Raw genomic sequence first — 14,990 nt, 5'->3', positions numbered from 1 at the left:
GTACCCAACAAATGACAGCAATAGGCTAACTATATTTATTTTACAATAGGCCTACTTTGAACGCATCTTAAACGAAATACAGAGCACACAATTAAAAAGATAGATCGAACTTAATTCAGGCAACGAAAATGTCTCAACAGAATAAAATAAAAAAACACGTTTTGCATATTTAAAGACCTAGTTTAGATAAATATGCATTACAATAACAATGATATACAGTAATGATAATGCTAAAAAAAAGTATTATAAATACAAAAAATAAAAAAACGTACATAATTGCATCCTACCTGAATAGAGTTGCACAGTAGCTTGCATTTGGCCGCGCCAACTTTCTTCCCATATTTGTCTACTACTACATACATAATGGGAATATTATTCTGCAATGTGAATTGACATCGAACTTAATGATTTTTAAAAAAGATAGTTAACGGGAAAAAAATGGCAGTTTAAACATTAAGCAAAATTGTCCATCGTTCACATCCCTAACATATAGCTGTTGAGGGCAGGAACACACAACAGAACTCATTCCACTGACACATAGAAGGCAATGGGTTGATTTGTGACTGGGCAAAAGGGGGTGCAACTCAATATTAGGAAGGTGTACCTAATGTTCTATACCCTCAGTGCATACTAACCCATTCTCTGTGCGGGACTGCAAGGACCTACCAGCTACCACTTGTTTGTTACTGTTTTGGAGAGCTGAGGACTGCTTTAATCCTCAAAACAATAGAACCTATGAAAATTCACCTTTACCCATATCTTTTCACTCAAATGGCATGTTGCCATATCAGATTTTTGGCTCTGCCAACACACAGGTCTATCTTAAATCAATCACACGCACACTCTGGGATAGGGCCAAGTGTATCACACACAAATACTGCACTGATTCTGATTCAAAGCATATCCACAACTATGATATGCAGGGATGAGGTATGATCAGGGATTCAAATTGGGGTTAGTGGGTTTGTATGTTAAAAAACAACCACTGAATGACATTTGGTGACGAGTTGTGATGCATTTTAACGGTGATGATGAATTATGCCTCGAAAGTTCAAATGTGACATTTGTTCATATGTCGGATTTTATACATTTTGTTGTTCTTTTCATTAAACTTTTCTTCATAAAGCATCTTGTGCTTAATATGCTCTTTAAAATGAAATAAACTTGAAAAACAGACGACAGAGGCCGTGTTCGAGAGTATCAAAACCTTGATATATCATGGGTTAATTGTGACTGACTGATCTACAAATAATATTGAGTAGTTATTTATGATGCAAGGTCATTTGTAGATCAGTCAGTCTTGACTTGGCTTTAAAGTCGGCTGCAATGTGGAACACGCCCAGAGCTGTTTGAGAAAATAAATTATTCTGAGTCGCTGATCACCGACTGCACCAACTGACTGATCGACAAATCACTTTGTATCCTAAATAACTACTTATTATGATTTGTAGATCAGTCTGCTCAGTTGCAGATTTGAAGCTCTCAAACACGGCTACAAAGTAGTTCTCAGGGTAAACTCCATTCAAAACGTCAGCCCTTTCCCCTAACCTTGTGCTCCAGCAGGATGCAGCTGAGCACCATGAGGCAGGCATCCACACCCAGCAACTCCAGGGGCAGGTGCAGGGGAAAGTCCACCATGGAGAAGCGAGAGTTGTCGGGCAGGGCAAAGGTGAGTGACGGCTGCATCTCGTGGGGCAGCACCTCCACATCTACGCGCCGTTGGCCCGCCACGGGCACCGGAGAGCGCAGGAGGCGGTAGACCCAGGACTCGATCTCCCGCAGGTCAGCCAGCAGCTGGCTGCCCTTCTCCTCAACCAACAGGGCCCCCGTGAACACGCGCCACATGGTGTCCCTGAAGGGAGAATGACAAGTCAGTCAACAAACTAACAACAGACAGTTTAGATACACATGGAGAGGGAAATGGTGTCCCTGACAGGAGACAGTCAACAAATCATATCACAATCATATTTCTCAACAGGTGATAAAAGCAAGCACATCCTGGGAGATAATCCACCCAATCAAACCGTACCACAACTCCACCTGTTTACATAAATTATTCTAATATTGGGCAAGCGCTACATCATCAAAACATTATAACTACATTTACACAGACAAAGCACCATTCCCTGTGCATGCTACTGTAAGTTGTCATTGTGTAATGAGCAAACAACATGCCGATATAGGCCGCCGATATGTCGACAGCCCTCCACTCTGAACGTACACACCCTTACACACAACCTGGCGGCATTAAACCCTCTGCAGTTGCCTGGCATCTGTTGGCGAAGGAGGGAGATTAATCATTAGCTCGTCAGAGCTCGCCCTGGGCCACCGCCCACTGCAGCTACTCCCTGAAGGCAGTCAGAGACCTCAATCTGTCAGGCGAGCGCTGTGTGTGTGTGTGTGTGTGTGTGTGTGTGTGTGTGGTGTATTGGTGCATGTCATAGACTTATAGGGAGTGTGGAAGGGTGACTGTGTGAGCGTTTGTATGTGCGTGTGTGTCTGTCTGTCTGTGCGCCTGTGTGTATGTGTGTGTGTGTGTGTTGCAGCAGCAACCTGCAACGCAGTAGACTGACACAGTGTTATGTAAGGCAGCACAGCCAGGGCTCTAAAGCGCTCACCAATTTGGACGCATATACGACTTAATATTTTGCTGTACTACCTGGGGTTTTATTATGGGAGCACCAGCTGAACTAAAAGAAAATCTAAAATAAATAAATGTCTAATAGTTTCACCGCAACGCTCTTCTCCACACTGCTCAAACAAGACAGGCAGCCTAGAGCAAATAAATAAGTTAAAATTATTAAAATAATAAAGTTCCAATTGCAGCCTTATTGTCAATATAATCTCTAAGGAAACATAATAGAACTTGTGTTCTATAATAACATTAACATTTTGCTTATTGCATGTAAAACTAAATGCTTTTGCATGGGAATGTCTCATATCCTGTGTGCGTAAAGGTGCACGCACACAATGTTCTCGGGTTTTCATCAATTGCCTTGCATGAACACCAGCTGACAGCAGCATGATAGGCCATGTGCCAGTGTGTATGTGTGTCTTCGAGAGCAGGGGAACCATGCATTTCCTACAGCTTTTGTTAGGAGACCCCACAATAGGGGACAAGGCAAGGCCATGCTGACTCACTGACACTCCCTCCAAGAATTGAAGGGAGACCATGGTGTTGTTTAAAAATGTAATGAGTGAGGCAATTCCATCTAGTCCATTAAATGTCATGAGTGGGGTTGAAAGGCCATAAGAAATTGGTACATTGTCCATTACCGTATTTTCAATAGGTTTTTATTCCCAATTCATTAACTCAATTTCAACTAATTCCTGGATTTCAAAACAATAACTTTTATTTTGAAAAACAAGTAGTTGCGTATTGGAATGTATTTGAAAAAACACAAATACATTCCCACACATAATAATTGTTTTAATGAATACTTCCAAATACAATTTGGTTGACTGTTTTTTTATATATTTCAAATACTCAAGTCAAATACTCAAATAAAAGTGTATATTTCAACCCGATCAGACTGAATCTGTTGATCTGGATGTTGATATGGATTTAAAATGTATCATACTGTGACCAGATCCCAAATATCAGCTCTGGATTTATAAACATAGGAATTTAGAAGGTTTTGCAAACAAATCTTCCAAAATAAGTGCTTACGACTAATACTAAACTCATCTTTTCTTGCTTTCAAATAGAGGAGGACAACCACTTGGGGTTGCAACTGAGCTGGGTGGTTTAAAATACAAACAGCCTAAATAAAAAACTATTGACCACATACCTTTGAATCACATTCTTGGTAGGGATAGGTCTACGGTTGGAAGTGTTCTAGTCGGGGTAGTTTTAGGATAGTTTTAGCAACGTTGTGATTTTACTCAACTGAATCTCCTGAAAGAAATCATGGAAACCAGGGGGATGCATTGTTTGATAAGCCTGGCACTATGCATAGGTCTAACCTCTGAGTTCCGCGTGGCAGGCCGGCGCGCTGGGTCAACCTGTGGCTGCAGCAGTCCACCATTCTCTTGAGGATGTACAGGCACTCCCTAAAGGTGGAGAAGAAGGGGTAGTGGCTGATCATGCACAGCGAGGTCAGCGTGCTGTCGCGGTTCCGATTGACCATTTTGGCAGTGCTGCGTTTGTGCCGAGGGGACCTGCCGGCATTTGGCTCACCACCGGGCGGTCCCGGCTCCGTGCCTGGCGTGGACGTGGCTGTTGTGTCGGCACTGGCAGGTGCCGGCAACGTGGAGGCAGTGGGGCAGCCACCGCTGCCATCGGAACCCTCGCTGGTCGCTTCCGCTGTCTGTGCCGCCGTTCCACCACTACCTGCCTTGTCACGGCGGTGCCCCCCACGCTGGAAGGAGCGGTAGAAGTTGACGCAGATGCCGTAGCGCGTGATGCCCGAGTCTTTATCAGTGAGTGCGAAGACGAAGGAGGCGTCGTCACGCAGGCTGACCCGGCGCTGCCGGATGCTCTGGCATCCCTCAGGCTGACAGAAGAAGACCACATCCGGGGACAGGGGGAAGTCCGGGTGGTCCTCCAGCGGGTAGCGTCGAAGGAGCTGGGGGGTCTGGGACCCGGTATCAGTGCTGGGCTGCCTGGAAGGTACGATGGAGGGAGAATTGGCATAGAAACAGTATTGTATTAAAAAAATATGCAAAAATCACAAAAACAAAGGCCTAACAATATAATGTGAGGTAGTAGGAATCAGTTTGGGATTAGACTGTTATCTCCCAATCATCCCTACGAAGTCCTCACCTGGCTCCGACCACCACCAGGTAGTCCAGCAGACGGGGGCACATTTTCTTTTTCTCCATCTTTGATTGATGACGTCTTTAAGTCATGGCCACACAGACATATATCACCTCTCTGGTCAGTCAGCAGCTGTTCAATCACGAAGAGGCAGGGCTAGGTGTGGGAGGAGCATGCAGGACCTTAGTGGTCATTGTGGACATCTGAGAAAAGAATGGGGAAACCTGTAAAACAAGAAAACGTCTACGGTTATGGTTTTCAGCTTTATTCGGTTACTAAAACCTTGTTCACACTGGCAGTTTGAAGTGACTCAACTCCAATTTTTTGGCACACACATCTTTCCTGCAGTCTTTTTTATTTTATTTCACCTTTATTTAACCAGGTAGGCCAGTTGAGAACGAGTTCTCATTTACAACTGGGACCTGGCCAAGAAAGCAAAGCAATGCGACACAAGCAACGACACATGGCATAAACAAACGTACAGTCAATAACACAATAGAGAGAAAAATAAATATGAAAAACTCCTGCAGTCTGAACAGCCCAAAAGCACATGGAATGGGATATTTCAAGCCACATACAAATCTGATTCCTGGCCATGCGATTTATTTTCTCTCGAGTTTTAAGGCTGTTATTTGGCATATTTTGTTGCTTTCTAGCTACTCTGTTTACAGTTTGACGAGAACATGCGGTAGCTAACTAGCTTGTTAATTGTTACCAAACAAATTAGAGAAAGTGCTAGAAAGCTGAAAAACTACCTAGATAGCTAGTTGACTGCTGTGGTCAGCCTAAAAAGACTCGTTTTGATAGAAAGCACGAGCACCACCAATCAACCTACACCACTGCGCGCACACCCGTCGTTACTATGAAAACTAGCATAGCCATGTCAGCAAATGACCGCGGTCTGAATACACACAAATGCATACAAACTTACTGTTTGAAAAGTCAGTATTTCAAAACGGATTTGAGCATTAAGGCCTGCTGTGTGAACAAGGCTAAAGTAGCTAGGGTAATTGTACATTTTTTTAATGAAAATCTATTGCCTAAAAAAAAGTGTTGGTAAATTGAAAAAGCAGCTAACCACACAAGGCTTATTTGTTTAACACTGTTTTGTAATTCAAGCTTGTCTAGCTAATACTGCTATAACAAGCTTGAACAAGTTTGTTAAAAAATTACAAATTTGAGGTAGTGTGTGCCGTGCACATGCACAGTTTTACGGACTCTACAGAAAGGAGAGTTCCCAGGAGTGTGAAGGTGAACGGAAAGGCTCTGGAGCAACGAACCGCCCTTGCTGTCTCTGCCTAGCCGGTTCCCCTCTTTCCACTGGGATTTTCTGCCTCTAACCCTATTACAGGGGCTGAGTCACTGGCTTACTAGGGCTCTTTCATACCGTCCCTAGGAGGGGTGCGTCACTGATGTGATCTTCCTGTCTGGGTTGGCGCCCCCCCTTGGGTTGTGCCGTGGCGGAGATCTTTGTGGGCTATACTCGGCCTTGTCTCAGGATGGTAAGCTGGTGGTTGAAGATATCCCTCTAGTGGTGTGGGGGCTGTGATTTGGCAAAGTGGGTGGGGTTATATCCTTCCTGTTTAACCCTGTCCGGGGGTGTCATCGGATGGGGCCACAGTGTCTCCAGACCCCTCCTGTCTCAGCCTCCAGTATTTATGCTGTAGTAGTTTATGTGTCGGGGGGCTAGGGTCAGTTTGTTATATCTGGAGTACTTCTCCTGTCCTATCCGGTGTCCTGTGTGAATTTAATTATGCTCTCTCTAATTCTCTCTTTTTCTCTTTCTTTCTCTCTCTCGGAGGACCTGAGCCCTTGGACATGATGACTCCTTGCTGTCCCCAGTCTACCTGGCCGTGCTGCTGCTCCACTTTCAACTGTTCTGCCTGTGATTATTATTATTTGACCATGCTGGACATTTATGAACATTTGAACATCTTGGCCATGTTCTCCACCCGGCACAGCCAGAAGAGGACTGGCCACCCCACATAGCCTGGTTCATCTCTAGGTTTCGTACTAGGTTTTGGCCTTTCTATGGAGTTTTTCCTAGCCACCGTGCTTCTACACCTGCATTGCTTGCTGTTTGGGGTTTTAGGCTGGGTTTCTGTACAGCACTTTGAGATATCAGCTGATGTACGAAGGGCTATAAAAATACATTTGATTTGATTCCCACCCCACCTCAGACAGAGCGGACAATTACCATTGGAAACATGTCCACTCCGGGCAAATATCTTAAGAATCTACGATCAGTTGTCTCTTTTATGTGACCAACTTTTCAGTTAGTTAGCCTTTATGCATCATTATGATTACACTTTTAGTTTTGTTTGGGGGTGGAGAAAAAGCAGCCAGTTAATACAGATGGCTCTCTATTCTATGCGAGTCCTTTTGAACCAGGTGTATTTCTTGGAGCATTGCTATATCAACATGGTTTCTTGCTACGACATCAAGACAGCTGGAACATTTCATAGGACCGTTTAAGCCTTTCAGATTCCAAGAGAGAATAACTAGCATTACCATTGTTTAAAAAAATAGATATATATTATTAATGATGTAATTGTTATCTTTAGTGTTAATAACCCCCCCCCAACCCTCCATTCCCTGGTTCACCACCCAAAGGACATCCAGCCAACTTGACACACTGTGGCAAGCATTGGAGTCAACATGGGCCAGCATCCCTGTGGAATGCTTTCAACACCTTGTAGAGTCCCATGCCCTGACAAAATGAGTAAAATGAGTCTGTTCTGAGAGTAAAAGGGGGTGCAACTCAATATTAGGAAGGTGTTCCTAATGTTTGGTACACTCGGTGCATGTGCTCTATGTATAAAAATAGAAATACATTCTATAATCTAGATCTTCACAATAATTAAATCATGGCCTTTAGGCTAAGTCCTAATAATGATCAGTTGTCTCTGTATCTAGGTTAGCAACTACTGTTGCTAGTCAATTAACACTATTGGTAATCACTGTAGAAAGCTAGATGTACTCGCCTTTTTATCTAATTTGATTAGTATTAGCTATCAACACTGCACTTTCAAATGGTGAATGCATGACGTTTAGTGCTTATAGACAGCTAGCTAATACAGCAAGAAAGAAATCACATTTCGTTGTGTGAAAAAATATGCAGCCAAGGCTATATACATCAGTGTGTTGATGCTAGCTAATGAAAGTGCTAAATAGTGCTTGATAACTACGTCGCACATGGAAGTATGTTTACAAGGAAAACGCACAAACACCAACAGTGGCATTTCTGTGTTGAATCTACACCTCTACTTCACATCTACTGCAAAATGTGACAATAAGCTCTCCTTCAGGCAATTTCTATACTGAGCCTCCTTTCTGTTGGAGGCACTTGTAGGACTTAGGGAGACTTTTCAATAGCGGGTCTCAAAGTAAGCAGCTTAGGGGGTAAAGGGGTCCTGTGCGAGAGATCTTCCGGGAATGTAAGCTCCCTCAGAGCTTGCACTATAGTCCAGCCATCACTCTAACAGATACTGGCAGCAGGCTCAGCAAACAGGAGTAACCATGACCATCCCCCACTGCTGAACCACTTGGATAAGAACCAAATATACCCAACATTTTATATTTTATGATAAAATGGTACATTAATACTAGATACCGTTACATTTTGCATTTGACATTTTAGTAATTTAGCAGATGCTCTTATCCAGACCGACTTACAGGAGCAATTATGGTTCAGTGCCTTGCTCATGGGCACGTAGACAGATTTTTCATCTCTTAACCGCTAGGCTACCTGCCGCCCACTTAAGGAACATTTTAAAGATTGGAGGCAGTCTGGGAAGCGTGTTTGTCAACAAGGGTGGTCATTTGAATCAAATGGCTGCCATTTGGATTTCCCTGTACTTAGAATGTTGAAAATGGAACAATACAACTCTACCTTTTTGAATGGGATGTATGGTACACAATACTAAGGCTACCATTACTTATTATGCAAGCACTGTTTTGGAACATGTCATATATCACTCTATAATCCACAGATACAGTATCACACAATATTTTGAAATCATTAGGAGCACGCTGAAATGTTATCCTATCAATTGAGAGATCAAAATATCAACAAAAATCTGATTTGGACAGCATTTTGGGCACATTTCTGGACATGTTTTCAAAGGCATCTCAAAAAACACAATCCATTTGATTGTATTAGCATACCACTTACTAATGAAGTTATGGCCAATTCAAATTACAGAACAGTAGGGTTGGGCAGTATTCCAGATTTCCATACAGTTTCTGTACCACACTGTATTACCAAATGTGCACACAAGGGCAGTTATTTGAAAAAACAGGGTTCTTGGTCCAGAAGGGGATTGAATGTGCCTGCGTAACCAATAAACTTAATCATGACATCTAGCAAGTTAGCAAACCAAATGCATATCTGTAGACCTGAGCTGGATATAATTTATTTGACACATCTTAGACTTCTTATAAGCAGTGGCGTATACCAGGGTATCGCCCAAGCCTATGGAACAGTAATTTAAGGGGCACATTTCCACCACATTTCTGCATAAAGTTAAGGACACATATACACTGAGTGTATAAAACATTAGGTACACCTGCTCTTTCCATGACCGACTGACCAGTTGAAAGCTATGATCCCTTATTGATGTCACTTGTTAAAACCTCTTGAAACTAGGGGGCACTATTTTTATTTTTGGAAAAATAACGTTCCCGAAGTAAACCGCCTATTTCTCAGGACCAGATGCTAGAATATGCATATAATTGACAGCTTAGGATAGAAAACACTCTAAAGTTTCCAAAACTGTACAAATATTGTCTGTGAGTATAACAGAACTGATATTGCAGGCGAAATCCTGAGAGAAATCCAATCAGGAAGTGACTCTTATTTTGAAACCCCTGTCTTTCTATACATCCCTATTGCCCATTGAAAGGGATGTCAACCAGATTCCTTTTTCTGTGGCTTCCCTAAGGGGTCTACAGCCTTTAGACGTAGTTTCAGGCCTTTATTTTGAAGAATGAGCGTAAACGACTACATTGCGTCAGTGGCCAACTGAGGGCTCTCAGAGTGATTCTTGCGTAAAAGACAGAGGTAGTCATTTTTCCTCTCGCTCCGACTGAAAAGCCAATTGTCCCGGTTGATATATTATTGAATAGATATTTGAAAAACACCTTGAGGATTGATTATAAAAAACGTTTGCCATGTTTCTGTCAATATTATGGACATAATTTGGAAACATTTTCGGCATCGTTGTGACCGCTATTTCCAGTGGATTTCTCAACATAACGTGACCAACAAAAGGAGGTATTTTGGGTATAAAAAAATATCTTTATGGAACAAAAGGAAAATTTTCTGTCTAACTGGGAGTCTCGTCAGTGAAAACATCCGAAGATCATCAAAGGTAAACGGTTAATTTGAATGCTTTTCTGATTTTCGTGACCAAGCTTCCTGCTGCTAGCTGGACATTATCGATAGCCTAGCATAGCATTAACTTAAACGCTTGTCTTGCTTTGGCTGTAAAGCATAATTTCAAAATCTGAGATGACAAGGTGATTAACAAAAGGCTAAGCTGTGTTACACTATATTTCACTTGTGAGTTCATGAATATGAATATTTTCTATTAATATTTTTAGGAACCTGTTTTCAGTTCCTACCGCTTCCACTGGATGTCACCAGTCTTTAGAATTTGGTTGAGGTTATTCCTCTGTGCAATGAAGAAGTAGGCCAACTAGGAACTGGGTACAGTTTTGTGAGTTGCGCAAGACGTGTAAAGTGGCACTGGTTTGTTTTCATTCCTGTATTGAACACAGATTGCCCCGTCTACAATTTGATCGATTATTAACGTTTAAAAATACCTAAAGTTGTATTACAAAAGTAGTTTGAAATATTTTGGCAAAGTTTATAGGAAACTTTTGAAATATTTTGTAGTGACGTTGCGTTATTTGTAAGATGTTTTTTTCTGGATCAAACTCGCTTTATAAAATGGACATTTTGGATATGTATGGACGGAATTAATCGAACAAAAGGACCAATTGTGATGTTTATGGGACATATTGGAGTGCCAACAAAAGAAGCTCAAAGGTAATACATGTTTTATTTTTTATTTCAGTGTTTTGTGTAGCGCCTGCAGGGTTGAAATATGTGAAATCCTTTGTTTACTGCTGGTGCAGATGGTGCAGGCTTTCAGATAATAGCTTCTTATGCTTTCGCCGAAAAGCATTTTTAAAATCTGACATGTTGGCTGGATTCACAACGGGTGTAGCTTTAATTGAGTATTTTACATGTGTGATTTAATGAAAGTTTGAATTTTATAGTATTTTATTTGAATCTGGCGCTCTGCATTTTCCCTGGCAATTGGCCAGTTGAGACATTTGCGTCCCCCCGCCTATCCCTAATTAGTTTTAAATCCACTTCAATCAGTGTACTGTAGATGAAGTGGAGGAGACAGGTTAAAGAAAGCCTTGAGACAATTGAGACATGGATTGTGTATTTGTGGAATTCAGAGGGTGAATGGGAAAGACAAAATATTTAAGTTCCCAAATTTGATTGTTTTTAATCTTTGCTTTGCTGTAAGACAGGCTTTAAACTAGTACAGCCTCTCTGGTATTATTGATTTAGTGTGGTTTACACTTCCAAATTGTCCGAAAAATGTAATGTATATTTGTTATTATTACTATTATTATGATCATAAGGAACGTCATTGTCATTAGTACCCTTAGGATATCAGCCTTGTATAACCACCATTGAGCTGTTGGCCTAAGAGCTCATCCTGTTTAGTCTGAATACCGTAACTTACTTCGGTCTACATTTCAATACTTATCTAGGCTACTGTATCAATCATTCATTCATGTCATCACACAGCATACAAGTCATTCATGATTTGAAATGCAATCAAACATTTTCGTTTTAAAATATAATAAAGCCAGCCTTGAATAATTAGTTTAAACAATAAACAAACCGTTCCATTACGGAAATTGCATTCACGAATGAATGCTCCTGTTTGAGTCTTTGCTATAATAAAGGCTTAACAAAAACACAATTTTACAGAGTCTCTGGTAGGCTTATAATTTATTTTGTGTTGTTTACATTGTTCCAAAGGGTCAGAAAAATCATATTGTTTTCTATACAGCACCTGTTTGGCACAGATAACATGCACCCAGCTCTTGCTCCTTATCTTATCTTTCTTGTTCTCTAGTATTTTCCACAACTAGTCAAATGTATTCCACCCATCTGACTTTCCATTTACCTCCTGAGCAACCAGTAAACATTCCCCCATTCCCAGTTTATTTTTCACGTCCTCTGCATCTATTTTGCTGTCACATGTGTTATAGTCGGTATTCAGTTTGTTATAACCAATTTATTTATGTTATGATATTCTATAAGTCAGGCCTCATATTCGGACCGGATAGGTTTTACTGGGGGAGGTCGGGAAATGTGATTATGTGCACAAGTATACAACACCATATCTGTCATTTTAGTTCTGTCCGAATCTGCCATGTCAGTATTTGCTTTACATGGCATGAGAGTAACAACTCCAGCCAGAATAACCTACTGTTTTTTGGCGAACTCCAATGTCCTCTGACAATACTAGTCCCGTGCGAATCGACATCCCTGTGTTTTGAGAGAAATGTCTGTGTTTGACAGCTTGCGGTTCGTGCAACAATAAATTATTTGAAAGATTTAACTATGTGCTACGCATAAGCTTTATATATGAATGGCCTACATGTAGCCTATCAACTTTCACAGTGAATGCTTTTGTTTATATAATTGAATACTGCCAAATGCATCAGTAAAAACTATTGAGCCTATTAAATGCAAACCTTGCTGTTAGATAGGAAAGCAGCATAGCTGAACTAAACGTTTAAAAATGACAACTTCAGTGCTTCATTTGTAAATTGGGAGGTGCCGGGAAAAAAAGTGAGCGCAAAAGGGAGGGGGGGGGGGGGGGCTGGGGAGTTCTGAGGTAACGAACGCATAAACAAATGAATAAATAAACTTTATAATAAAGCATTGCATGTATATCATTGCATTTGCATAGTAGCATAGAACATTAGAGTAGAGGCGTGCGCTATCGTGCATACATTTATTTTGCCCCCCCACACCAAACGCGGTCACGACACGCAGGTTAAAATATCAAAACAAACTCTGAACCAATGACATTAATTTGGGGACAGGCCGAAAAGCATTAAACATGTATGGCAATTTGCTAGCTAACGTTAATTTGTCCAATTTAGCTAGCTTGCTGTTGCTAGCTAATTTGTCCTGGAATATAAACATTGAGTTGTTATTTTACCTGAAATGCACAAGGACCTCTATTCCGACAATTTATCCACACATAAAACGGCCAACCGAATCGTTTCTAGTCATCTCTCCTCCTTCTAGGCTTTTTCATCGTTTAATTTATATGGTGATCGCATCTAAACTTTCATTGTATTACCACGTTCACCGGCAAAACAGTTCGTCTTTCAATCACCCAAGTTGGTATAACCAATGAGGAGAAGGCACGTGGTTACCTGCTTCTATAAACCAATGAGGAGATGGGAGAGGCAGGACTTGCCGCACAATCTGCGTCAGAAATAGGAATGAGTTTTATTTTAGCCCTTGGCGTCGCAGACGCTCGTTGGCACGCGCGAGCAGTGTGGGTGCAATAATTGAATAACGTGGATTTCTACATTTGTTTTCCGACGCTCGCGCACGCGACGTGTCCAGTCTGGTCAGCATGTTACAGAAGTTGCACACATGGGGAGATTTTTTTGTAGCCTAGGATCGGGGAAAATTTTGGCCTTTTATAAACTAATTTCATGCAGTTTTACATAATATTACATGACTGGAGACTTTGGCATAATCTTTTTTTAATACCTCGAAAATTATCGAAATGGCAGGCTACTCTGACACTGAGAATCTGAGATCAATAAAAACGACCTTGTCTTGAATCCATCAATAGCCTAGGTCTAGGTGTGTGGAGCCACATTGTAGGCTACAATATCAGGAAATGAGTCCTAAAAATGCTTTCCAGTTTCACAGACTCACCCAATGATGGGCAACTCACTCGCTCTCTCTCTCTTTTGTAAAACAAAATAATTTGATAAAAATATTTTGGTAGTCTACAGCATAGTCTTCTCTTTTCAGCAGGAGCCATTTGCTTTCCCTCGATTGTATTTGAAATATTGCTTAAGGCCCGTTTTGTCTGCAGCTGTTTGTTCACTGAGATTTGCCGCGCGTTCCCGCCTGTAGGCTATTCCTTGTTATTGGGCTACAATCCACAGCGCAGCAATTTAAATAAGATATTGAACCTCTGTGGCTAAATTATAGGCTTTATCATGGTGTAGTAGGCTATTCTGAATGATTTCATTTATTTCTGAACAGACAGCAGTAATTCTATAACTTTGGCAAATGTATTTCCATTTTAAGGGGTGCTGCAGTCTGTTCAGAAACCTTCAGGCAGCTATGAATCTATAAGAGAATAAATTATTAAAGTGCAACGCTGGAGAGATGAGAGTTGCAGGCTCATGTCTATCAGAGCAGAGACATGATAGAAAGTGAATCTCATTCTAGTTTGGTGAGAGATACTGGCGCGCTTCTCACACAGCCACGCGTTGGTCTCAAACATAGGTTACAATGTTGCGCAAACCATAAACCCAACCCAAATTGATTCTTAGAATATTAGGCCCATGCTGAAAATCTACTTTTTCACATAACAATTTTTGTGGGGTCAGGAGAATTAACGAAGAAGCAATTCGAATATACATGGAAGGCTTTTATTCAAATGTTTACATTGCAAAAAGTGAAAATTATTTTTCATGCCAGGAGAGGTACCGGATCCGGCCAAATAGGTTCAGGAACAAAACAGTCCAAAACGGAGAGGTGCCACATCCTGTTCCGGTAGGATCCGGCTCAAAGTAGGCACTAGTTAACTTTCTCATCCATAGCTTTAAAACACATCAAGTGCAATTGCACTGCTTAGCTCACATCTGAAGGCTGGGGGGCATTTAGGACGTACTGCGGATCGCTAAAATATCCTAATGATTATGATCACACTTCCTCAATTCAAATATTATGGCGACACTATACCAAAGACGGTTCGGTGTGGTTTAGAATCTTGGGAACCAAGCTTGAATTATCAGTATGGCCCCATCACCTGTAATTCTGTATCTATATCGTTCTTTAGTAATAATAGTCCTTTGTGAATAGGTCTTTAGCAGTGGTGTAAGGTACTTATGTAGTACTTAAGTAGTACTTTACTATTTATATTTTTGATTA

At 41.2% G+C, this 14,990-nt stretch overlaps 1 protein-coding gene across 20 annotated transcripts in view; it reads right to left on the bottom strand.

Annotated features, from left to right (window-relative positions):
- LOC139411302 (MAP kinase-activating death domain protein-like) overlaps positions 1-14,990 on the bottom strand; it is an 80,083-nt gene that overhangs the window by 55,043 nt on the left and 10,050 nt on the right. For all 20 annotated transcript variants that reach the window (XM_071157440.1, XM_071157457.1, XM_071157450.1 and 17 more), the window contains exons 2-4: positions 4,766-4,983; positions 3,967-4,605; positions 1,549-1,852 (exon numbers count right to left, since the gene is read on the bottom strand). In XM_071157440.1, coding sequence (XP_071013541.1) covers positions 1,549-1,852; positions 3,967-4,605; positions 4,766-4,824 — 1,002 coding nt within the window. In that variant the 5' untranslated portion in view covers positions 4,825-4,983. The remainder of the gene's footprint in view (positions 1-1,548; positions 1,853-3,966; positions 4,606-4,765; positions 4,984-14,990) is intronic.

This window comes from Oncorhynchus clarkii, chromosome 6 (genome assembly GCF_045791955.1).
Source record: "Oncorhynchus clarkii lewisi isolate Uvic-CL-2024 chromosome 6, UVic_Ocla_1.0, whole genome shotgun sequence".
In the NCBI taxonomy this organism is placed as follows: Eukaryota; Metazoa; Chordata; class Actinopteri; order Salmoniformes; family Salmonidae; genus Oncorhynchus; species Oncorhynchus clarkii.
Note: the sequence above shows the minus strand (reverse complement) of the source record. Positions and strands in the feature narration are given on the sequence as shown.